This window comes from Dipodomys merriami, unplaced genomic scaffold (assembly GCF_024711535.1).
Source record: "Dipodomys merriami isolate MVZ:Mamm:240054 unplaced genomic scaffold, mDipMer1.0.p SCAF_525, whole genome shotgun sequence".
NCBI classification, from domain to species: Eukaryota; Metazoa; Chordata; class Mammalia; order Rodentia; family Heteromyidae; genus Dipodomys; species Dipodomys merriami.
The window spans coordinates 284,500-310,915 of NW_027206097.1; the positions used below are offsets into that span (position 1 = coordinate 284,500).

The 26,416-nt window shown below is 42.6% G+C and overlaps 1 protein-coding gene across 1 annotated transcript in view; it reads left to right on the top strand.

Annotated features, from left to right (window-relative positions):
- The first annotated feature begins 841 nt into the window (after positions 1–841).
- The window catches only part of LOC138811414 (la-related protein 1B-like), an 80,312-nt gene continuing 54,737 nt past the window's right edge, over positions 842–26,416 (top strand). Inside the window, 7 exon segments of the mRNA XM_069999164.1 lie at positions 842–1,130; positions 10,203–10,261; positions 10,647–10,706; positions 15,193–15,367; positions 18,295–18,435; positions 20,780–20,926; positions 21,496–21,661. Of these exon segments, the coding sequence (XP_069855265.1) occupies positions 10,665–10,706; positions 15,193–15,367; positions 18,295–18,435; positions 20,780–20,926; positions 21,496–21,661 (671 nt within the window). The 5' untranslated portion in view covers positions 842–1,130; positions 10,203–10,261; positions 10,647–10,664.

Sequence of the window (26,416 nt, forward strand, 5' to 3'; positions counted from 1 at the left end):
GTGGTTAGCCCGACCCGCCGCCCGGGGCGCCGGGCCGAGCAGCCCCGGGCCCGCCGCGGGAGCCCGGCCTGAGGTGCCGCGAGTCCCCGGGGCTGGGTGCGGGGCCCCACCGGGCGCCCGCGGGAGGCCGACGCCGGAGAGCCCGCGAGCCGCCCGGCTCGCCCTCGCTCGGCCTCGGCCTCGGCCGGCCCCGGGGGCGGGGCGGGGGGCGGGGCGGGGGCGGGGCGAGAGCGGCAGCCGGTGAGTGGCCACGTCAGTCTCCGTGGAGCCCCGCCCCCCGCGCGCCCCGCCCCCGAGCGTTACCGGCTCGGGCGCTCGAGCGCCGACTGGGTCTGAGGCGCGCCGTCCCGCTCCCCCGCTCCGCCGCTCCGCCGCTCCGGCCGCTGTCCGCGCGGGCTGGGGCTCGAGGCTCCGGGCGGCCCGGCGCGTGTCGGCGGGCTCCGGCCGTGCGCTGCCGCGGAGGGCTGGGCCGGCGGGCGGTTAGTGCTCCGTTCGGCGCGGGGAGGGCGGCACGCCGGGCGCTGCACTGCCTCGGCGGGCGGCGGCCGGGCTCCCGGGGTCTGCGTCCCAGGCCCGAGTCAGTCGCTGCCCCCGTGGGGAGACGGGCGGCCGGGCTCCCTGGTCCCGGGCCCTCCCCGGCTGGGGAGGCTGGGGCAAGGGAACCATGTCCGCTCGCGCCCCGGTGCCCGCCGCTCGCCCTCGGGAGGACCCGCCCGCGGCGGCGGCGGAGCGGGCGTCGCTGCTGGCGGCCGGCCGGCCGGCGGAGCCGCCGCCGGAGCGGGAGCGCAAGGAGGCCGTGAGGGAGGAGAGGGCCGCGGCGGCCACCAGCGCGGGGGCGCGCGGGGAGCCGTCGCCCGCGCCGGTGCGGGGCCACAGCGTGCCCCAGGCGGCCGTGCCCGTGCGGCCGCTGGCGCTGCACCTGGCGCACAAGGCGCGCGGCCCCGGGGGCGCCTTCGGCGGGGAGCCGCCGGCCGAGGACGCCCGGGAGCCGCCGGCCGCCGCGGGCCCCGAGGAGAAGCCGCCGCCGCCGCCGCCGCCGAAGGAGAACCCGTGGACCAGGAAGCCTCCGCGACACCTGTCCCCGGGCGGGGCGGGCCCGCGGCTGTCCCCGCTGGAGACCCTGGAGGCAGGTCGGTGCTGCGCCGCGGCGGGCGGGCGGGCGGGCGGGCCGCGGGGAGTGCAGGCCCGGCGCCGCGGGCCCCGCTCCCCGCCGCCCGGGGCCGGGCTCCTCCGTGCCGGCGCCGCCGAGGACGCGGACCTCGCGGAGGCAGCGACGGAAGGGGCGGGGCCTCGGGGTCCCCGGGACCGCGGGGCGCCGGGGTTAGCCGGGCCGGCGGCCCCCACGTGTCGGCGCCTCGGGCGGGCCGCACGCCCCGGCACCGACACGGAGGCCGACGCCAGTCCGGAGCCGGGGCCGTTTGTCCGGGAAGCACGTCGGTGTTCAAGGGGCGCGGAAGCCGAACGTGCCGTGCCGCGGAGTCGCTGCGGCGAGCTCGGAGCGGCCGTGGCGGCCGGAAAACGCGGGAGGCAGGGTGGCGGAGCGCCGGGCGCGGCAGGCCGGCGCGAGCCCGCGGCCCTGGGCGCCGAGGGGAGCTGCAGACCGGCGGCCGGGAGCTGCCTCAGAAAAGCAGACAGGTGCAAGCGGAAAGGGCCGTGTGAGTCCGTTTGGCTTTCTAAATTGGGCTGAAGCACGCTAAAGTCTTCAAAGTTCTCTCGACCTTTAATATTGATGGAATTTCTTGTAACTGCTTATGTCTGTTGGTAACTGAATAGAAAAATCTTAAGCAATGTTCTTAAAATTTAGAAAGCCCAGCAAGTCACTTCATTGGCTGTCTCACTTCTTCTAGATTTATACACAATATAATATATATTTATAGTATTTCGTGCACTACCAAGAGATATGAAGTCTTTGTAGGCAATAAAAGCAGTTATGAATGTTTTAAATTTTTATTTATTTTTGTGCCCATTCTGGGGCTTGAACGCCAAACCTGGGTGCTGTCAGGAACTCTTTCACTCAAGGCTATAGCACTTTGCCACTTACGCCTTCGCTCCACCTTCAGCTTTTTTGGGGGTGCTTAATTGGAGATTAGAGTCTCAGACTTTCCTTCCAGGGCTGCCTTTAAACTATCATCCTTAGATCTCAGCTTCCTGAGTAGCTAGGATTGCAAGCGTGAAGCACACAGCACCAGTTTTATCTTTTAAAACTTTAAAAACCTTGTGAGTTATTTAAGTGCTGAGGATGAACCCAGAGCCTTGCATATATGCTAGAGAAGCACTCTACCACCAAACTCAGCCTTGAGACTCGGGAATTTTTCCCCCTGAGCTAAGTGAACTCAGGGCCTTGCACTTGCCAGTGCTTTTCCACTGAGCTAAACTCCAGGAATCAGGAATCTTTCCCACCCCCCACCCCCCATGCCCACCTAGACACCATCACTGAGCTTTTTGCTCAAGGCTAGCACTCCACCCCTTTGAGCCACAGCTCCACATCTGGGTTTGTGGTTGTTGGTTTTTTGTTTTTTTGGTTGTTTTTTTTTTGAGTAGTTTATTGGAGATGAACTTTCCTGCCCAGGCTGGCTTTGAACTAGGATGCTCAGATCTCAGCCTCCTGAGTAGCTAGGATGACAGGGGTAAGCCACCAGTGGCTGGTGAAATTCAGGAATTTTAATTGCCAATTACTTCAAAAAATGTGTTTATATGATATTAATATTTATTGATCCCTTTGTTCTCTAGTCTTTTTGAAGGTTAAGAACAAGTTGATACTTCATAGGGCATAGATACACCTGAAATCCCAGCACACAGAGATCAGGAGTAATCAGAGCCCATCTTGAACTAGTGAAATACTGCCTCAACTCCCTCAGCTCCTCCCCTTCCTAACTCAGACCCCTGCACTGTTTTCCCACAAAGTATAGCATTTAAGTAACTTAGGTAACTTAGATAAGAGATTGTAGTGTGGAAATGCTCTGCTTGAGAACTGGATTTTAGTACTGGTATTACTAACTAGCTAGGTGACTTTTGCTAAGATTTCTGGATCTGAATTCTCTTTTCCAGTAACTGGGATTATAGGTATGAGCCACTATGCCCAGCTCTTCACATCAGAGAGCCATCTACATGCAGTCAGCCTGCTTTGGCTTCTTATTTTCTAAAGTAACTTTTTGCCACTTCAAGAATAAATGTATAGGGGCTGGGAAGGTGGCTCAGTGGTAGAGCGCTTGCCTTGCATGCCTGAGGCCCTGGATTCTATTCCTCAGCACCACATAAGCAAAGAAAAAAGCCAGAAGTGGCGCTGTGGCTCAAGTGGTAGAGCGCTAGCCTTGAGCTGAAGAGCTGAGGGACAGCACCCAGGCCCAGAGTTCAGGCCCCACAACCAGACCCCCCCCAAAAAAAAAAAAAAAAAGAATAAATGTATAGTGCCGTGTACCTGTACCACAGGTATTCCAGAAGGTTGAGGTCTGAGAATCATTTGAACCAAGGTGAGACCTTCTAAGTAGTGAGGCCCTGTAGCAAAGTAAAGGGGAAATAATGATCTACTTAGATCCAGACATTATTTAGGTCAAATGAGGGTAAAAATTAAGGATTGTTAAGTTAGCATTCTAGGATACCTGTAGAATTCATTCTACAAAATAGGTTATTCTTAGAGAAGGAAGGATATTAACTCTCCTATAATAGCAGACTTAAACCAGTTCTATTCTGGCCAAATTTAGGTTTACCGATAAATCTTATTAATGAGGTAAAAGAATTCAATCCACAGAAGTTTGGCAAAAGGGTTATTTTAAGTATTATAGAAACATTATGGGAAGCATGAAGGAATTTAGTACATGAATCAAGTATTATCTCTACTTTAGAACCTGGAGATGTATAATTGAGATAGATTCTTGGTGCCTCATTATTGTGAGATACATTTTTTTTTTTTTTTTGGATCGGTCCTGGGGCTTGAACTCTGGGCCTGGGCTCTGTCCCTCAGCTCTTCAGCTCAAGGCTGGTGTTCTATTCCTTGAGCCACAGCACCACTTTGGGCCTTTTCTATTTATGGGGTGCTGAGTGATTGAACCCTGGATCCGGGCCTTATGCATACAAGGCAAGCACTCTACCACTGAGCCACCTCCCAGTCCCAAAGCTTTGACATTTATATATGGAACAATCATTTTCCTTTGTCTTTTTTTTTCTTTTGTACCGGGGATCGAACCCATGACGTTGCACTTGCTAGGCAAGCGCTTTGCCGCTGAGCTACATCCGAGCCCTTGAGATGCATTCTTATAAAATATTATCTGATAGTTCTGGTAGTGTGTTGTTTGTGGAAATCAAGTTGAAGCACTCTTGTTCCCCATTGTTTTCAGTTAAAGTGTTCGCTTATCTTTTTTTTTTTTTTTTTCCTGACATTGGGCATAATTTTGAAGTTCTCACATGTTCTGCTTTCTACTTATGGTGAGTGCTTTACCGTTTAAGCTATTCCTCTAGTTACCTACCACATTTTCCTAGTTATTTGGAGATAAGAGTGTTTCTCTGAACTTGTTTTTAAGCTCTCAGCCTCTTGAGTAGCTAGGCTTGAGTCACTGGTGCCAGTTTAGCTGATTTTTTTTTTCCTTGTCAGTTGTGGGGCTTGAACTCTGGGCTTGGGTGCTGTCCCTCAGCTCTTCAGCTCAAGGAGAGTTTTCTACCACTTGAGCCAAAGTACCACTTACAGTTTTCTGGTGGTTAATTGTAGATAAGAGTCTCACAGACTTTCCAGGCCAGGCTGGCTTTAAACCCAGCTCCTCATAACTTAGCCTCCTGAGTAGCTAGGATTACAGGTATGAGCATGGGTGCCCACTTTAGCTGATCCTTTCTAAAAAGAGGAGCTGACCAGGCTAATTTAGCTCTCCTCCTCCTCCCCCCAGGCTCAAGGCTTGACCTGGGGTAGCTTTTCTACTCAAGGCTAGCATTCTACCACTTGAGCCACACCTCCACTCCATCTACCTTTGACCTGTTGATCAACTCAGCAGTTTCAAATTTCTTAGATGAAACTGAACACTGTGGATGTATACCTTTCTATGGTGTGGAAGTGGAATATCACAGGGTACTTGTTTAAATATTGTTTATGCATAGAGAATTTAACTCTTCTTGATTACATTTTTAGACTATTCTTAACTACGGGGTCTTTGTGTCATCCAGTCTGGTGATTTACTTAGATTTTCCCCTTTAATCCAATATGGAACTGAGGTACTGTTGATGAGTTTAGTTTCTTTTGTTTTGGGGTGTTTTTTTTTTTGCCAGTCATGGGGCCTGAACTCTGGGCCTGGGCGCTGTCCCTCAGCTCTTAAGCCCAAGGCTAGCACTCTACCACTTGAGCCACAGCGCCACTTCCAGCTTTTTCTGCTTATATGGTGCTGAGGAATCGAACCCAGGGCCTCATGAATTCACTCTACCACTGAGCCACCTTCCTAGGTCCTGTACAGGTCCTGGGGCTTGAACTTAGGGCCTGGGCACTATCTCTGAGCTTTTGTGCTCAAGGCTAGCCCTTTACCACTTGAGCCACAGCTCTACTTCCAGCTTTTTTGGTGCTTAATTGGAGGTGAGAGCCTCACAGACTTTGCTACCTGGTCTGGCTTTGAGTTGTGATCTCAGATCTCATTCTCTTGAATAGCTAGGATTACAGGTGTGAGCCACCTGTATCTAGCTTAGTGAAAACTTTTTTAATAAGAATTATGATCATGAAAATTAAGGTGATTAACCCTTGTATTGCAGGATTTGAGTATCCAAACTCTTAAAAATAGTTTTTTATTTGCTGAAATTGTTTTAGGAAGGGAGAAAGGAGTAAGACTAGTAATAGAAAGTGAGAAATTGAGTGGAAAAATCACAATGAAAGCCTCTCCTTGTTTAGCTAATGTACTTGCCAGGTACTGGTGGCTCATACCTTCAATCCTAGCTACTTGATGACTGAGAGCTGGCCAGATGGGTCACAAGTCTTCAGGACTCCATCTCCAAAATAACCAGCAAAAAGCAGTTGGAGAGGTGGCTCAAGTAGTAGAGCCCTCGAAAAGCAAGCAAGAACAAGCTGAAGACTTTGACTTCAAATCCTACTACTGCCCCCCACCAAAACAAAAAAAACTTTCCTGCCAAGCCATTTTTCCTGACCTGCTTTGAATCATTTCTCTATAGATTTCCACAGCTTAAAGAGGAGTATCTTAGAAAAGGGGAAACAGCTTAGTGCTGGAGCAATTACTTCATTTTCATGATCCCCGACCACACCCACAAAAACTGATTATTGACATATTGTTCAGAAATGTATTGAAAATAGAACAATGAAATCTATTAAGTCATTTTAGGAAGGAGAGAAGAGGGTAAAAGGAGTGAAAGTGACTGGAATACATTGCATTCTGCTACACATGTGTCTTGTGAAATGTGTTAGAGATGTCTCAGGTTTTCCCCACTAATGTATGCTAAGAGTAATAAAGAATTGTGTACTGGCATGTTGTGTGCAACCATTGATGTGTGAAAAACAGAGATATATGGATCACATGCTCGTGTGATATATTTGTTTCTAGGTTTTTGAGGGAAAGATATTTGAGCCTGGACTCTGGTGGCTCATGCCTATATTCCTAACTACTCAGGAGGCTAAGATTTGAGAGTCACAGTTCAAAGTCATCCCAAGCAGGAAAGTCCCTGAGACTCTTATCACCAAGTAAGCAACAAAAAAAGCTGGAAGTGGATATGGCTTAAGTGGTAGAATGCTAACAATGAGTCAGAAAGCTCAGGGACAGTCTCCTGGACCTGAATTCAAGCCCTAGATCTGGCCCACAGAAAAAGGAAGGAAGGAGGAAAGGAACCATAGGTTTTTTTTTGTTGGTTGGTTGGGGATTTTTTTTTTGCTTTTTTATAAGGGGAACAATTGATTGGGATTGAAACTATAGCTTTGTACATGCTAGAAAAGAGCCATAGTGCTCAGTTATATCCCTAGCCCAATGTAATGCTTTTTAAATTAATAAAAATATTCACATCTATATGTTACAGATACTTTAATTGCATTGTATATTGTGAAAGTCAGAGTGTTGGCTTTGATTTTGTGTGGTCAGAGTAATTGTCTTCAATTTCTGATTTTGCCATAGTAATATCTAGTTTAGCTGGATATGGTTACTGAGGAGTATAATCCCAGCACTCAGGAGGCTGAGACCCGGGGATAGTGAGTTGGAGGTGAGCCTGGACTATATAGACAGTGAGAAGCCAGGATGTTTCCGCTTCCCTTACACCCTCCCCCCAGCTACAAGCAATCTAATTAATTTGTAATAAACATAAAATTTGCTGAGATAACCTCTTTTATGTTATTTTCCATTAAACCAAGTAGTTTGTATATAGCTCTATTTTATAATGTTTACTCATGAAATCAGCAGCATTTGGAACATACTTTCCATGTTGTTGAGGGAAATATCTCCTCAAAATTGTGTACCAGGTAACCTAGATGATTTTTTTTCCCCAGTCCTGGGGATTTGAACTCAGGGCCTGGGCACTGTCCCTGGGCTTCTTTTGAGCTCAAGGTTAGCACTGTACCACTTGAGTTACAGTGCCACTTCCAGCTTTTTCTGCATATGTGGTGCTGAGGAATTAAACCCAGGGCTACATGCATGCTAGGCAAGCACTCTACTACCAAGCCACATTCCCAGCCCCAGGTAATCTTTAAATACTATTTTGTTATTGTTGTTTGAACTCAGGGCCTGGCACTGCCCTTGAGCCTTTCTGCAGGAGGCTAGCAGTCTACCACTTGAACCACACCTCACTTCAAGATACTTGGTTGGTTAATTGGAGATAAGAGTCTACCACTTTTCTGCTTGGGATGGCTTTGAACTACAATCCTCAGATCTGAGCCTCTTGAGTAAATACTGTCTTTATTAGGGATTTAGACCTTTTTCCTTCCCTATGGGCTTCATTTTTTTTTTGTCCTACTTGCCTGTATTTTTTTCTCTATGGCATGTAGTTTTGTATGCACTTAAGACATATTTACATAAACTATAAAGACATAAAAAGCAAACCCTGTGTACTTCACTATAGTTTAAAAAATAGAATGTAAAGTTAAAGAACTCTTGTATGTTCATCCTGATCTCATCTCTTCCTTCTCTTCCCATTTTGTCTTCCCCTTTCTTTCCTCCTTCCCTTCCCATTTCTTCTTCCCTCTAAACCATCCTATCCTGTTTTTAAAATTAGCAAAGATTTATTTAGTATGTCAGGGCAAAGTTGGGAGAAATAGAAAGGGGAAAAAAACCATTCCTCCGCAGGAGTGGCAACAGAGAAACTCCTGTTTTTTTTTTCTTTTTCTTTTTCTTTTTTTTTTTTGGTGGTTGTGGGGCTTGAACTTGTGGCCTGGGTGCTGTCTCTGAGCTCTTTTTTGCTCAGGGCTAGTACTCTATCACTTTGATCCACAGCACCACCTCCAGCCTTTTCTGTTTTGTTTTTGTTTTTCTGATGGTTAATTGGAAATGGGAGGCTCATGGAATGTCTTGCCCGTGCTGGCTTTGTACTGTGATCCTCAGATCTCAGCCTCCTGACTACTAGGATTATAGGCGTGAGCCACCATCGTCTAGCTCTTTCTTGGTTTTGTTCTGTGAAACTCAGTTTTTGCCTCAGCTTCTGCAGTAGTTAGGATTTCTCATATATGATGTCACTTCTGGCTACCTTCTTCCTTCGATAAGTGTTCTATATCTTAAACATGCTTCTAGATTTTTAACCTACTTCTAGATTTTTTTTAATTTATCTTCAGCCAGTCCTGGGGCTTGAACTCAGGGCCTGGTCACTGTCCCTGAGCTTCTTTTGCTCATGGCTAGCACTCTACCACTTAAGCCACAGTGCCAATTCTTTGTATGTGGTACCAGGACTTCATGCATGCTAGGTAAGCACTCTACCACTAAGCCACATTCCCAGCCCCCTACATCTGGGTTTTTAAAACTACTTGTTCTCTAGATTGGCTGTTGCTTTTTACTGTATTGTGTTATCTATAGATGTAGATCTCAAGTCTGGTATTGGTTTTTGAGACCAGATCACAATATTTTATTTTGGTTTGGTTTTTTTTGTGGGGGTCCGGTCATGGGGCCTGAACTCTGGGCCTGGGCGCTGTCCCTCAACTCTTTCATCTCAAGGCTAGCGCTCTACCACTTGAGCCACAGCTTTTTTCTTTTTGCTTATGTGGTGCTGATGAATCGAACCCAGGGCCTTAGGCATGCAAGGCAAGTGCTCTACCACTGAGCCACCTTCCCAGCCCAGGTCACAATATTTTAAGGCTGGCCTTGAATTCACTATATAGTCCAGGCTGGGCACCAATGGCTCACACCCCTAATCTTAGCTATTCTGGAGGCTGAGATCTGAGGATAGCGGTTCAAAGTCATGTGGGGCAGGAGAGTCGATGAGACTCTTATCTCCAGTTAGCCACCAGAAAACTGAAGTGGCTCTCAAGTGGTAGAGCACCAGCCTTGAGCTGAAGAGCTGAGGGACAGCGTCCAGGCCCAGAGTTCAAGCCCCACAGCCAACAGAAAAAAAACAAAAACAAAAAACAACTTGAGGTCTTAGCCTTAGCCTTCTGAGTATAGGGATTAGGATGATTCCATCTGGTCATCTTGCCAGATAATGAGGCAAACAAAAAGGCAAAATAAAAGTGATCACCTCATCTGAAGCATTGTATTGGTTTTTTTTTCTGTCAGCCACTATGCTTTCATTCAGTATAAGAACAAGTGATGATGCACTAATGCCCTTTAAAATATTTCTTTTTTCTTTTTGAGGAGGCAGTGCTAGGGATTGAACTCGGGGCCGTACATGGCTAAGTAAGCAAGCATTCTTATCATTGAGCTACATTACCAACCCAAGTTACTGTCTTTTATGGCTTGAATCTGGGTACAACCTGTTAGAGTTGCCAAACCTGTTGTGTCCTATAATGAGGAGTTTAGTCTTTTGACCTATTTTTCTGAACTTAGTTGTATAAGAAAGAAAATCCTAATAGAAAGTGAGTTGAACTTAAGTGATATTTCTGATTTTCTCTTGTAGTCTATTTGATTAGTATGCCAATTCATTTGTGTGTATTGTAACTTAATATTTCCTACTTCTTGGTTTGGATATGGCTAATTAATCTGAATCTACATATTAAGTATTTTTGATATCTTTGGGATTTTGGCAATATTACTGGAGTAATATTTACTTTGCTAAATAGGTTGAATGAAATGATTGTAACAATTATGTATTTTCTTTAGAGCTCAGTTCCCCAAAAATTATAAAAGCAGGAAAACTCAAGACAAAGAAATCCAACAAGGTATGTATTTATAAGAAATTATTCTTAACTATATTAATTTTGTAAGTTCTTTGGGAACTAACTCATAAAATTATTATACATGTTTTCTTCTAATTATATCATTTATGTTCACTTAAAGATACTCATAATCCCCATATGCCACTATCATATGAATCTCAATTTAAAGTCATTAAATTCTTGAAGTTTGATCATAAGACCAAAATATTTTTAATATGTTCTGTGTGAAACATTTGAATTAATGGAGAAACACTGAATTAATTTGGCAAAGGTCTACATATAATTACATGTAGATGATTTTTAAAATTATTAACACTTTGAGCAAATAGTTTTTCTATTTAAAAATTCTAAATATTTGCAGGCATAATACTTATTTGTTACTTTTTAGGCCAGTGATTTCAGTGATATGGCAAATTGGCCTACACCAGGTGAATTAGTGAACACTGGAGTAAGTATTATTTTAAGACATTTTTACATAAAAAAATAAACAGTAGCATGTTCTCATTTCAACATATAGAATTTTCTTAAAATCTAAAGAAAGCTGGGTATCATGGTATATGCCTGGAGTCCCAGCACTTGGGAGGCTGAGGTAGGAGGGTGTGATAGGGAGATTATGTCTTAACAACAACAAGCAACTTTCTTTCTCCAGGTCTGAAATCTAAAGAATTACTGCCATGAAGGACATAAAGACTTGATTAATCATTAAGATTACTGTTTTGTTTAACAGTTAGCCTGTGGTGCTGCTGCCTATAGTATTAGTAACCTGGTAGCTTCAAATGTATCCAGAGTAAACTTTGCCTATTTTTTAGTAATAATTTTAGCACATATTAAAAATTATGTCAAAGCTGGGCGCTGGTGGCTCACGCCTATAATCCTAGCTACTCAGGAGGCTGAGATCTGAGGATCGCGGTTCAAAGCCAGCCGCCAGCCCTGGCAAGGAGAGACCGTGAGACTCCTATCTCCAATAAACCACCAGAAAACCGGAAGTGGCGCTGTAGCTCAAGTGGTAGAGCGCTGGCCTTGAGCTGAAGAGCTGAGGGACAGCGCCCAGGCCCAGAGTTCAAGCCCCACGACCGACAAAAAAAAAAAAAAAAAAAAAAAAATTATGTCAAAATATTTTACTTCCATTATTACTATTACATTGCAATAATGACAGTACATTATTATTACTATTACATTGTTACTAATATAATTTACCAGTAATATTATTATTTGCTTGAACTCAGGGTCTTCCTCCTCAGCCTTCTTGCTCATGGTTGATTCTTTACTGCTTGATCTGCCTGCAGTCCAGGTTTTGGTTGACTAATTGGCGATCTGAGTTGGCTTCAAACTGAGATCCTCCTGGTCTCAGTGCTTGATTATAGTTGTGAGCCACTGGCAGCTGCCTCAAAATGTTTTTGTGAGTCTGTATAACTTGACATTTACCCTTTTTATAATTTTACTCAATCCAGATACATTATTTCATTTACATATACTCATCTAGAATTCTTTGGAGGTGACCTTACGTTTGCATGTGGTAGAGGCATATGGTTGTCATCATTCTGTAATCCTTATAATAGATTAATTTGTGTGTGTGTGTGTGTGTGTGCGTGTGCGTGTGTGTGTGCGTGTGCGCGCGCGCATGCGTATGCACACCAGTGCTGGTGCTTGAACTTAAGGCCCCTTTCTCACATAACTTTTTCAATCAAGGCTGGCACAGTACCACTTGAGCCTCAGCTCTGCTTTATTGCTGGTTAATTGGAGATAAACATCTCAGATATGTCTGCTTAGGCTGGCTTCGAACCTCAGTTCTCAGATCTCAGACTTCTGAGTAGCTAGAATTATAGGAGTGAGCCATCAGTGCTTGATGAAGCCTATTTTATATATTAAAATATAATCTTCAATATATGTTAAAGTGCTAACTACACACATGGGTGCATGCATATGTATAATGAATGTGCAATTGCTAGGTGGTGGCGGCTCACACCTCTAATCTTAGCTACTAAGGAGGATGAGATCTGAAAATCATGGTTGAAAGCCAGCATGGGCAAGAAAGTCCTTAAAACTCTTTTCTCCAATTAACAACTAGACAACCAGAAGTGGAGCTGTAGCTCAAAGTGGTAGAGAACTGGCTTTGATCAGAAAAGCTCAGGGACAGCTCCCAGGCCCTGAGTTCAGGCCCCATGACCTAAAAAGGGAGAGAGAGAGAGAGAGAGAGAGAGTGTGTGTGTCAGTGTGTGTGTGTGTCAGTGTGATCAATGGACTTTTCCCTTTGATTCAGGTAGGATTTCACCATATAACCCAGGCTCTCCTCAAACTCATGATTCTTTTATCTTAGCCTCCTGTGTGCTTGGATTTCCACACTTGGCCAACTATGAAAGGTGCTACTAAAATATCCCACCAAGGGCTTCTTAGAGGAGTACCATATATTTATCTGGCTTCATTTTTTTCATTTGATGCTATCCTCCTTTTCACTCTGTCAATGTGCAGTATCATTGGTATATATTAAATAACTTAATTGAAATATGACATAGAATAAACTGCATATAGATACATGAAATACATAACTTGTAAGGTTTGGCCTAAAAACCATCTCCAGAATCAAAATAAAAACCATTGCTTTCAAAAGTTTTCTTAGGACTTGTCTTGCATGCATGAGGCCCTGGGTTCAATTCCTCAGCATCACATAAGAAGAAAAAGCCGGAAGTAGAGCTGAGGGACAGTGCCTAGGCCTGGAGTTTAGGCCCCACGACCAACCAAAAAAAGTTTTCTTATACCCTTTTGTAATTCTTCCTGTCCCATACATCTTCACTATCTTAGCTGCCACTAATATGTGGTCACTATGAATTAATTTGCATTTTCCATATATGTAGATTTGTGTGGTAGTTAAAACCATAGTTTGGGCCAGATGCTGGTGGTCTTCTCCTGTAATCGTAGCTACTCAGAAGGCTGAGATCTGAGGATAATGGTTCAAAGCCTGCCTGGGCAGAAAAGTCCCTGTGAGACTCTTAACTCCAAGTAACTATCAGAAAACCAGAAGTGGTCCTGTGGCTTAAAGTGGTAGAAAGCTAGTCTTGAGTGCAAAAGCTCAGGGACAGTGACCAGGCTCTGAGTTCAAGCCCCATAACTGACCCCTCCCCCCCACCCCCCCAAAAATCAGTTTTTCCCTTCGTTATACAGAGGTTTGAATTCAATGTTTCATGCCGTTGGGCAAGTGTACTGTTCTGCTGTTTGAGCCACATCTCCAGTGTCTATTCACTTATTTTAGATGGACATAAGGACTGATGCCAGGTTTTGGCCATTAGAAATACAACTACCATATAAAACTTTGCTATACAAAATTTTGTATGCATATATGCCTGTATGTTTTTCTTGGGTTAATATTTTGGTCTCTAGATCTCCAGTAACTATTTGGCTTTTGTGCTGTGTGTGCATGCACAGGGAGTACTAGGGTATGAGCTAAACACCTGTCCCTGTCCCTCAGGTTTTCACTCAAAGCTAGTGCTCTACCGCTCGAGACACAGCTCCACTTCCTGCTTTTTTTTTTCCTTTGGTTTAAGACCAAGACTCAGGCTCAGTACCTGATGCTTTGCTCATTGGCTAACACTCTAGCAGTGGAGCCAAGGCTCCAACCCCAACTTCTGGGTTTTTTTCTGGTTAATTGAAGATAGATATGTCACGGAGTTCCTGCCCGGGCTGGCTTTGAATCTCAATCCTTAGATCTTACCTTCCTGAGTAGCTAGAATTATGGGTGTGAGTCACCACCAGTACCTGGCTTGTTTCACTTTTAAGAGACTTCCAGACTTGCTGAGAGCCTTCACATACCTCACAGCTGTAATCCTAGCTATTCCTAGCTGAGATCCGAGGACCATGGTTCAAAGCCAGTCTGGGCAGGAAAATCTGTGAGACTTTTATTTCCAACCAACCAGCAAAAAGCTGAAAGTGGAGCTGTTACTCAGTGGTAGAGCACTAGTTTTGTGCACAAAAGCTCAGGGATATGGGCTGGAAAGGTGGCTCAGTGGTAGAGTGCTTGCCTCATACGCATGAGGCCCTGGGTTCGATCCTCAACACCACATAAGCAGAAAAAGCTGGAAGTGGAGCCGTGTCTCAAGTGGTAGAGTGCTAGTCTTCAGCTTTGTCATATATGTTTTCCATTGCTGTATCTTATTTTAATGTTACTAGTGGTCTAACCCAGAGGTCCACACCACTATCTTATTTATAGCTGAAGCCCTTCCATGTATGTTTGTTGTTTGTTTTGTTGTGATTTGTTTTTTTCTGGTGTCCTGGCTTGAATAGAGGTTCTTGAGCTTTCGGGTTTTTGTTGTTGTTTTGTTTTCTTCTTCTTCTTTTTTTTTTTTTTTTTTTTTTGTTCTGTTGCCAATTCTGGCCCTTGAACTCAGGGAAATGGGTGCTGTCTCTGAGCTTTTATGCTCAAGGCTGGTGCTCTACTATTTGAGCTGTGTAGCTCCACTTTTGCCAGTTCTGGTAGTTGATTGGAGATGAGAGTCTTACCGACTTTTCTTACTTGAGCTGGCTTCGAACCACAATCCTCAGATCTCAACCTTCTGAGTAGCTAGGATTACAGGTAAGAGGCTCTTGGCGCCAACTGTTTGTTTTGTTTTGTTTTGTTTTTCTTTTGGTCGGTCCTGGGCCCTGAACTCTGGGCCTGGGTGCTGTCCCTCATCTCTTCAGCTCAAGGCTAGCACTCTACCACTTGAACCACAGCACCACTTCTGGCTTTTTCTGCTTATGTGGTGCTAACGAGTCGAACCTAAGGCCTCATGCATGCAAGGCAAGCACTCTACCACTGAGCTACTCCCAGCCCGCGGTTTTGTTTTTAATAAATTATTTTCTCATTTGTTTGGTAATACTTAAGTAGCGTTTATTGCACAGAATTTTGGATGTTGTAAAACCATTAATGAAAGTGATTTCATTCAGAACATTTTTTTTTGCAGTCTCAGAGTGTCATCAGCCAAGGAAATAAGAAGCTACAAATTAGAAAAGAAAAAGAAGAAAAGATTGAAAAGAAAAGTAATGGCGAAAGCAAAGAAAATCGGGAAGCAAAGTCAGATGGTCCTGGCGAAAACATTAGTGAGGATGAGGCTCAATCAAGCAATCAGCGGAAGAGAGGTCAGTTCTCTTTCTTACTTTATTGTTTTTGGTGAGTTGTGAGGCCTGACCCTGGGTCTGGGCGCTGTCCCTCAGCTCTTCAGCTCAAGGCGAGCGCTCTACCACTTGAGCCACAGTGCCACTTTGGGCTTTTTCTGCTTATGTGGTGCTGAGGAATTGAAGCCAGGGCCTCATACATGCAAGGCAAGCGCTCTACCACTGAGCCACCCTCCCAGCCCCTCTCTGTGTACATTTTTGAAGAAAGTTGTAGTAACAAATTATTTTAATCAGTTAATCTTGAGTAGTAACCAATATGATTTGTATTTCTTCAGAATCAGTCATCAGTAATAGTAGCTCACTTGTTTTTACAACACTAATAAGGTAGGTTTCCCCATTTTCTGCATTGTAGTATACGCAAGAAAATAGAATGAAGCTGTAGATACATTCTTAAAGAATTAGATGATAATTATTCTGTTAATTCTCTCTTTTGAAACTGCTCCTAGGAGAAAATTAAATTCTTCATTTTTCTAAGAGAAAACAGGATAATTGTAGTTAAGTTTTTCCTTCAAAGCACCTTCATTACATTTCCCTATTAAAAGAAACTGGGAAAATAATTTTTCAAAAGGAAAATTCTTGTCTTACATCGTTTTCAATTTAAAATATAAGTAATTTTATTGCTATAATAAAGGTGTTACCTAGAGGGTTAACATGTTACAGTTCAGGTGCTATGTACATTCTCTTTTAGACAATGTCACCCTTTACTTTCTCCCAGATTTCCCCATCTGTCACTGCCCACAAGTTAAATAGTTCATTTTCTACATAGTATATACTAAATACCATGATTGCATTTGTTCACCTTTCCCCCCTCTTTCTGTACCCCTCTTTTAGCTCCCTAAGAAGCAGAAGATAAAAAAAAAAAAAAAGAGAAAAGCACACACAAACACCACTGCCAACAACATAAATAATCCGCGTTTCTGTTTCCTGGAATTCATTTTGATTAATAGTATTTTAAATGTTCAGGAGAATTGTGCCTTTGAGTCCTTTCCCTACTGGTGGTATCCTCCTTTGGTCTAAGTCTGTGTATTTGTATGCCTTGAATCCTTGTGTTAGGTTATCATGTTCAGTTATATTTTAGGTCTTGCTTCTCCATATGAAAGAAAACTTGCTATTTTTCTCTCTGAGCTTGGCTTACCAAACATAACACAGTTGTTCTAGGTCCATCCATCTCCCTGCAAATGGCATCATCTTATTCTAATAAGTAAAATTCCATTGTGTCTATGAACCACATTTTTTGGGTCTATTCATCTACTGTAGGGCATCAGGGTTGTTTTCATAATTTGGCTATTATGAATAATGCAGCAATAAACATGGATGTGCAAATGTTTTTATCATATCATGATTTGTAACATTCTGGGTAGATGCCCATGAGTGGAATTGGCTGGGTCATAGGGAAGTTCTACATTTAATTTTTTTTGTGGGACCTACAGATTGCTTGCTAGAGTTAGTGTGGTTATAGTAGTTTACATTCCCACCAACAGTCACTAGGGTTCCTTTTTTTATATTCTTCACTGAAGCTATAGGTTAGCAGGATTTACAGAATATCAGTACTGTAGATACACATTAATAATATTTCTTGTCCTTACATTACTTTGGTAGTTTTTGCTTTGCATCTTTTTAATTTTTGGTAGAAAATGTAGATTGCGCAACATAGTGTTTTAAAACCTAAACTATGCAACTGTGTAATCTTCAGAATTTTACTATTTATTTATTTTTTTGGTTGGTCATGGGGCTTGAACTCCAGGCTTGGGCGCTGTCCCTGTGCTCTTCAGCTCAAGGCTAGTGCTCTACGGCTTGAGCCAAAGCGCCACTTCCAGTTTTCTAGTGGTTTTTATTGGAGATAAGAGTCTCACGGACTTTTCCTGCCAGGGCTGGCTTGGAACTGCGATCCTCAGATCTCAGCCTCCTGAGTAGCTAGGATTACAGGTGTGAGTCACCGGCGCCCGACTATTATTCATTTATTATAGCATAACCATAACGTGGTTATAATGTGGATTCTCAGTAAAAGTTAACTTACTTGCATTTCCCTCCTTCCTTCCCTCTCTCCTTTTTTCCCTCCCTTCCTCATTCTCTCCCTCCTTTTTCTCTTTCTCTTTTTCCTTTTCTCTTTGTTTCTTTCTTTCTTTCTTTCTTTTTTATGAGATGTGGAGGCAGGGACTTTCTATGTAGTCTAAACTGGCCTTAACCTTGTGAGTATTGGGATTATAAGCATGTGTCACTGTGCTCATCTTTTTTATTTCCCCTAATTAGGAAAATGCATTATAGCTATTTTTTAAAAATCCTGATATATTTTATATTTATCTGTCTCTTAAGTTTTGGGAAACATCACTGAGTAGTAGTAATCTTTGGTTAATGATGTTTCATGTTTTAGACTGCTCCAGAATTCAGTGTGTTTTTATCAATAGTCTTGGTTCTTGCTGTGTAAATTATGCTATGTAAAGCCTAAGAATCAGATATTAGCAAGAGATAGTTTTATTTGAATTAAACAGAAAGGTGAACACTTCACTTACATGAAATAATTCCAGTGATAACTTGATCACTTGACTTTCGTTTGCACAAACAAGTTTACCAAAGCTCTATTCTGTATGAGAAGGAAAATGAGTCTTTTGGTACCTTAAAAATAATTCCTTTAAAGGCAAGTAAATTATGAAGTGTATGTGTGCGCACGTGTGTGTGTGTGTGTGTGTGTGTGTGTGTGTGTTTGCGCGTGCGTGCTAAAGCTGGAACACAAGGCCTAGGAGCTGTCTCAGCTTTTTCACTCATGGCTGGGCTCTACCACTTAAGTTACAGCTCTACTTCCATATTAATTAAAATTTAGAGTGCTTTCTGAATTGCAGAGCTTTAGTGAAAATTTTGTACTGCCATTATGATTTTATTTTGTTTTCTTGAAGCTAATAAGCACAAGTGGGTACCGCTCCACTTGGATGATGTAAGACCAGATAGTCAAGAAAGGCCTGGATCTCGGAATAGCTCAAGATGTCAGCCTGAACCAAATAAATCTGTGCATAATAATAGGAGAAATGATACAAGAAGTAAGTAAAATTCTAATGGAAAGATGACTAAGGAAGGAATTCAGTTTTAATGCTTATTATTTTAAGAACTATGTGTGGTATATTCTTTTGAGGTTAGTTGCAGATATATCTACTCCTTTAGTCCTAAATACCTTCTGAATATATTTTATAAAAATAGTATATCCAGGGGCTGGGAAGGTGGCTCAGTGGTAGAGGCTTGCCTTGCATGCATGAGGCCCTGGGTTCGATTCCTCAGCACCACATAAGCAAAAAGAAAAAAACCAGAAGTGGTGCTGTGGCTCAAGTGGTAGAGCGCTAGCCTTGTGCTGAAGAGCTGAGGGACAGCGCCCAAGCCCAGAGTTCAGGCCCAATGACTGGACCCCCGAAAAAATAATAATAAAAATAGTATATCTGTAGCACAGCAGTAAAACTTAACAGTAATACAATGTGATTGTGTACAGGCAAACATCTATCTATCTATTTTTGTCAGTCATGGGCTTGAACTCTGGGCCTGGGTGCTGGCCCTGAGCTCTTCAGCTCAAGACTAGCACTCTACCACTCGAGCCACAGCACTGCTTTTGGTTTTCTGGTAGTTAATTGGAGATAAGTCTCATGGACTTTCCTGGCCAGGCTGGCTTTGAACTGTGATCTGCAGATCTCAGACTCCTGAGTAGCTAGGATTACTGGTGTCAGCCACCAGTGCCCAGTTCAGGCAAACTTTTAAATATTTCTTATAATTTCCCTTCCTGCTCTTAGTTTTTTTTTTTTTTCTTTTTGTGCCAGTCCTGAGGAGCAGTTTATTGTAGATAAGAGTCTCATTGACTTTCCTGCCAGGGCTGGCTTTGACTGTGATCCTCAGATCTCAGCCTCCTGGGATTACAGACATGAGCCACCATGGCCTGGCAGTTTTTCTCTTTAATCTTCATGATTCCCTATCAGTTCTACTTTGTCTTTCACTACAATTGGATTTTGGTTTTTTAAAAATAATGGGACATTGGTACTGCAGAGATTTCTTACTTTGGATTTTCAACTTTTTGTTTTTGTTTTTTGTGGTTGTGAGGCTTGAACCCTGAGCCTGGGTACTCAAGATAGTGCTTCAGGAACACTTGAGCCACAGCACCACTTCAGGTTTTCTCAAGTGAATATCTGTGCCTGGACTGCTTGATTTTATGGTGTGCTTTCTCGTAGTATAACAATATACCTAGTATAGACAACTTATTTGGTAATAGTTTATTTTGGCACATTATTGTACAGGTTCAAGCCCAAGATATGGGCCTTTGGTGAGTACAGCATATCATGATGTGGGCACATCAAATCAAATAGTCAAATTTGGTGTCAGGAAGCAGAAAAGAGCTGGGTGCTGGTCGCTCACACCTGTAATCCTAGCTCTTCAGGAGGATGAGATCTGAGGATTTCAGTTTGAAGCCAGTCTCTTTAGACTCTTACTTCCAGTTAACTACCAAAAAGCCAAAAGTGAATCTGCTATGGCTCAATTGGTAGAGCACCAGATTTGAGCAAAAAAACAAAATGATCTCAAACCCCATGACCAGCACAAATCCTTCCAAGGAGCTAAGGATCTGAGGATCTCCCACTATGTCCTACCTTCAATCTCACAGTAACTCCTTTCTGGAGACTAACTTTCACACCTGGGCCTTGACACACTCAGCATCCAAATTACATGTCTGGTGCCATGTGACATTAGTTGGTTTATCGTGTTCCTCTTTTTGTTTTAGCCTTTCAGTTTTGACTTTTTATTCCTATACAGTGACTTTTATTAGCATATATTAGTTGTACAAAGGAGGGGGGCGGTTACTGTGAAACTTTTACACTATAAACCATGTATCCAGATAAGGCTACTCCTCTGTCCTTCTCTTCCCTACTCTCTACTCCCTCTTCTTAAAATACTCAGTCTAGTCTTGAACCACAATCCTCCTAATAGCTACCTCCTTCAGTTCTCCTAATCTCTACCTCCCTAGTAGTTCGAATTATAGGCATGAGCCACCATGCATGCCCATCTGGAGTTTTATTATTATTTTTTGGGCCTGAACTCTGGGCCTGGGTACTGTCCCTCAGCTCTTCAGCTCAAGGCTAGCGCTCTACCACTTGAGCCACAGCACCACTTCCGGCTTTTTTCTTTTTGTTTATGTGGTGCTGAGGAATCGAACCCAGGGCCTCATGCATGCAAGGCAAGCCTCTACCACTGAGCCACCTTCCCAGACCCCATCTGGAGTTTTTCTTAGTGTATATTTATCTAAAGTCTGCCTGACTATTGTAAACTAGTCATAATAGGGGGGAAAGTCATTACTGTATTTTATAAAGGTGATTATATTATTTTATTATAAATTGGAATGTTTTTGTTTAAAAGGTTGGAGAAGAGATAGAGAAAAGAGAGATGATCACGATGAAGTGTCCAGTGTGAGAAGTGAGGGAGGTAATATCCGAGGTTCCTTTAGAGGAAGAGGAAGAGGCCGAGGACGGGGAAGAGGACGAGGAGGAAGAGGAAATCCTCGATGTATGAAATGACTTTTTTGTTTGTTAAATAAGATGGACTTGTGGAAAAAAGGATTAAGTGTTCCTTCATAGATTTTTACATTATCCTAATTTTTGTTGTCGTTTGTGGGGCTTGAACTCTGGGCTTGGGTACTGTCCTTGCGCTCTTCAGCTCGAGAGGAGCATTCTGCCTCTTGAGCCACAGCACCACTTCCAGTTTTCTGGTGGTTTATTGGAGATAAGAGTCTCACGGACTTTCCTGGCCCAGCTGGCTTTGAACTATGATCCTCATATCTCAGCCTCCTGAGTAGCTAGGATGACAGGTCTGAGCCCCTGGTGCCTGGCTTATCCCAAATTTTTTAATTAATTAATTAAACTAAATTTTTTTAATTTATGGCTGAGATGTAGCTCAGTGGCAAAGCACTTGTTTAGCAAGTGCAGTTGTCCTGCATTTGATCCCTAGTACCAAAAAAGAAAAGACAAAAAAAATTCAGTAATAAAACTAGCTTACTACTTATTTTCCCTTCAAGTACTTCAATTTGGATTTAACTTTTTTAATCTATGGCCCTTTTTCTTTCCCTTCACATCAAGTGAACTTTGATTATTCATATGGTTATCGAGAACATGGTGAAAGGACTGATCAGCCATTTCAAACAGAACCTAATACCAGTATGATGTATTATTATGATGATGGTACAGGTGTGCAGTTGTATCCTGTGGAAGAAACTTTGCTTAAAGAGTATATTAAACGTCAAATGTAAGTAAAATCTGTTGCAATATCAAGTCTTTTTTCTTTTTTCTAACAATATCAACCTTTAATGTCATAGGTTAGTAAAAGTTGAAGGATGATTATTTTGATTCCCCCCCCCCCCCAGGACCAATTAGTAAATGGGTAAAGTTTTTCTTTTTCTATTTGCTTTTTGTTAATATGCCGTCTGTTTTCCCTTCTGTTTAAATTATTTCTCTGAATAAAATATTGCATCATATGAAAAATATTGTAATATAAAATTACACATATTATTTTAAGTGAAACAGTGAAATTTTCCTCATTATTTGTAAGTAGATATTTTATGGTAAAATTTAAATGAACATCTGGGTATACATCTGTAATCCTAGCTACTCAAGAGACTGAGATCTGAGGATCATGGTTCCAATAGCTGGGGGTACTACAGGTGTGATCCACCAGTGCCCAGCTAGCAGTTAACTTTAATTCTTTTTTTTCTTTTAATATTTACTTTCTTTGTGACATATTAAAAAGTGACTTAATCCTTCAGTTCAAACTTTTTTTGCATGTGTGCCAGTCCTAGGGCTTGAACCCAGATCCTGGGTTGCTTTCCCTGTGTGTTTTGCTCAAATCTGGCACTGTACCACTTGAGCCACAGCTCCTGTCATCCTAGCTACTCAAGAGATTCTTTTTTTTTTGGGGGGGGGGTCCGTCATGAACTCTGGGCCTGGGTGCTCTCTCTCAGCTCAAGGCTAGCCCTCTACCACTTGAGCCATAGCTCCACTTCTGTTTTCTGGTGGTTTATTGGAGATGAGTCTTATGGACTTTCCTCAACTGTGATCCTCAGATCTCAGACTCCTGAGTAGATAGCATTACAGGCGTGAGCCACCAGCACTGATTACTAACAAAAAAGTCTCGTGGACTTTTCTTCCCAGGCTGTGTTGGTCAGATCTAAGCTTCCTGAGTAACTAAGATTATAAGCATGAGCCACTGGACTATAGTTTTTAGTGCCATTTCTGAAGCTTGGACTCCAGGCCTGGACACTATTCTTAAGGCTAATTAACTCTTACCACTTGAACCACAGCTCTACTTGTTGCTTTGGGGTGTTTAATTGGTGATACAAGTAGCTTGGATCATAGATGTGAGCCAACAGTGTCCTACTTGTAGTTCTCTTTAGTTGCTTTCTGGTACTAATTTGAACTCAAAAGAGCTACCCATTTATTTTCTTATCTTTATGGAAAAAAACCCTTTGCATATTATTAGTATTGCATGGAATATTTTGCATGTATACATAATATATTAATATAAAACCTTCCCAAGTAATTTGCTTAACTAACTTGCTAAAATTTCAGAGTTTTTAGTTTCCTCTGTCCTAATAAGGTGAAGGGGAAAGGGCCATTTTTGAAAGGACTTGGCATTTTTAAAAAGCACTTAAAGCATTTAAGAGAAAGTGGAGCCTACTCTGTTACTAGAATATTCGAAAATAATTTCTGCATCAGCTAAACATCTTTGTTTTTTTTGTTTTGTCAGTCATGAGGCTTGAACTCAGGGCCTGGGCCCTGTCTTTGAGCTCTTTTGCTCAAGGCTAGTGCTCTATGACTTTGAGCCACAGCTCCCCTTCTGGTTTTCTGGTGGTTAATAGATGATAAGAGTCTCATAGAGTTTCCTGCCATGGCTGTTTTTGAACCAGGGTCCTCTGATCTCAGCATCTTGAGTAGCTAAAATGACAGGTGTGAGCCACCTGTTACCAAGATAGCTAAACATCTTGTGGATGCCTTCATTCCATGGATTTGATTGGCTTACAGTGCAGAGCAGCTCATTTTTGTTGTTGTTCTTGCTTTTCTGTTATAATTGAAGCAAACAATGAAGAAAAGGGATTTTTTTTTTTTAATGGACAGAAAGTATATGTCTATCAAATTCATACTGTCTTTTTCTAACTTCGGCTGCCAGATCCCTTGTAAGTCCTGGCAGTAGACACTCCATATCAGGATAATCAGCCTCTAATGTGCGCATACAAGAGAGGGAGGAGCAGTGTTCAAATTTCTGTTCATGCAGTGTAGAATGGTGTAGGACATGATATATCCCCTAGGACACTTAGCAGAATGACAGTCATAACTTCTTTTTTGTTACTGTTTTCAGCGGTAGAGTTTTTAGCAAATCTTAGTAAAGCATTAGGTTAAGGGTGGCTTGTTAGCTTTCATTGATTTCTGGAGATCTTGCTTTAAAAGAGTGGTACTTCACAACTGTCAGTGACACTAAGTTTGGTTTGGGGATGTAACAAAAATCAAATGTTTATTTTTTTAATGTCTGAATTTTTGTCTCTTTAGGACTTAGGAAGAACAAATAATTGTGCTTCTAAGATGTCAATATTTCAGTAGTTTTGTAAGAGCTGTTTTCCTTCCTCCAGAGAAGTAGAGCTTAAAATAATTATTTTTAGCAATATTTGCCTAGTTCTTCAAAGTAGAATTTAGCCTAAGTAGTTGAAAATTGCCTAATCATTTACTTTTGTTGATGTCAGTCGTGGGTCTTGAACTCTGGGCCTGGATGCTGTCCCTCTGCTCTTCAGAGCAAGGCAAGAGCTCTACCACTTGAGCCACAGCTCCACTCCTGGTTTTCTGGTAGTTTATTGGAATAAGAGTCTCATGAACTTTACTAACCAAGCTGGCTTTGAACTGTGATCCTCAGATCTCAGCCTCCTGAGTAGCTAGTAGGATTACAGACATGAGCCACTGGTGCCCGGCCTAACCATTTACTTTTATATTTGTACTTTTTCATTACTCTGTTAAAACTTTTGTGATTTGGGGCACTGGGGAGGTGGCTCAGTGGTAGAGCACTTGCCTTGCATGCCTGAGGCCCTGGGTTCGATTCCTCAGCACCACATAAGCAAAAAAGAAAAGAAGCCAGAAGTGGCACTGTGGCTCAAGTGGTAGAGCATTATTAGCCTTGAGCTGAAGAGCTGAGGGACAGCGCCCAGGCCCAGAGTTCGGGCACCATGACCAACCTCCCCCCCCCCCCCAAAAAAAAAAAAAAGCAACACTTTGTGATTTGGGCATAAGGTAAGATTACTAAACTATAGACTATCTCCTCGTTGATACCACTTTTTGTTGTTTTATTCTTTTACTTTTTATATATTTTTTGTTCTAAGACTGGAACTCAAATTTGGTACCTGATGCTTTTCACTCATTGGCTAGTGCTCTACCAACTGAGCCACTCCTTCAGCCCTCCTTCCTTTTTTTTTTAATGAAAATGACAATTTATTGAAGGGAAAATGAGATTTACTGCAAGAATGTAGTGGGCTGAAATAGAACTCCAGAGAATCAAACCTTTCATCTGCAATAAATTTAAGGGTTAAGGATAGTTGTGATTGTGGGCTGTCCTTTAATTGGTATGAACTGTAATGGACGGACTGACAAGTATAACAAATGTGCATCTATGAATGCCTAGATTTGTTGAGATACACTGCACAGATTTCCTATAGAGACTGAATAGTCTTGAACTGAGATGCAGGGCTATTAGGCTAATGGGTTGTTAGAGGGTCATTGTCCCTTCCTTTTGTACGTGCACTGGAAGGAGCATCTGCTTGCAAATGAACATGCTTTTATTCTATTTATTGTCAGTCGTGGGGCCTGAACTCTGGGCCTGGGTGCTGTCCCTCAGCTCTTCATCTCAAGGCTAGGGCTCTACCACTTGAGCCACAGCACCACTTCTGGTTTTCTGAGTGGTTTATTGGAAATACCAGTCTCAGGCCTTTCCTGCCCAGGCTGGCTTTGAATCCTCAGATCTCAGCCTCCTTAGTACTTAGGATTACAGGTGTGAGCCACCACGCCCAGCTCAAGTTTTATTCTTTTAAACATTTTTTGTTTTTATTTTTATGTTTTCTGTCTCTTTAGAGTCTTTTCATTTTAATACATGGAGGGTTATAATTTAAACATGTATTTGTCAAAATAGTAATAAATGTATTTATTATTTTTATGTATTGAAATTTGTAGCTGTTGTTCAACTGACAGTTTGTTTCTCTCTAAGGAAGAGTAAGGTTAATAAATAAGTTCACACTTTCCTAAGCTTTTTCTGTATTTTTCCTCCATGGTATTTGTGACATTATTGATCATTTTTGGTTGTCTACATTTTGTTTCTGTCTCGTTCTGTGTCTCTTTTCCTTTCTTTTTTTGCAGTGTTGAGGAACAAATCCAGGGCATCCTGGCCCTTAACTGTACTCTTATTACCACTGAGCAAAATCTTCGGCCCTTGTTTTCTTATTATAGCTGTGTTTATCAGAGATAGGAGGAAGAGGGCTGGAGGTATAGGTCAGTAGTAGAATACCTGTTAATTATGCAGATAGTCCTAGGTTCAAAGTCAAGCATGGAATTTTTTTTAAAGGCAAACTTGAATCATTTAAATATATAATAACTCTGGGTATACTCATATGTCTATGTGTTTATCATATTTTATTCAGTTTTATGCTAGTTACTAGGGTTCAACATGATGTCATTACTTTGTCAGTTTAGAAAATGTAGCAAACTATTATACATTTGAATGTGAATTCAATAAAATAATTCCAAATATTATATCCCATTGTTTTAGGAGGCAGGGTGGTGACATGTGTACTGTTGTTCCTTAGTGTTCAAGTGAAGCAAGTAGTGGTGGCTTTGTAGTGGAATTTTTCACTGAATTGACTCATTAGAAAAATAAAATACTGACCAGGTACTAGTGGCTCATACTGGTAATCCTAACTACTCAAAAGGCTGAGATCTGGAGATCAGAGTTCAAAACCAGCTCAGGCAGGAAAGT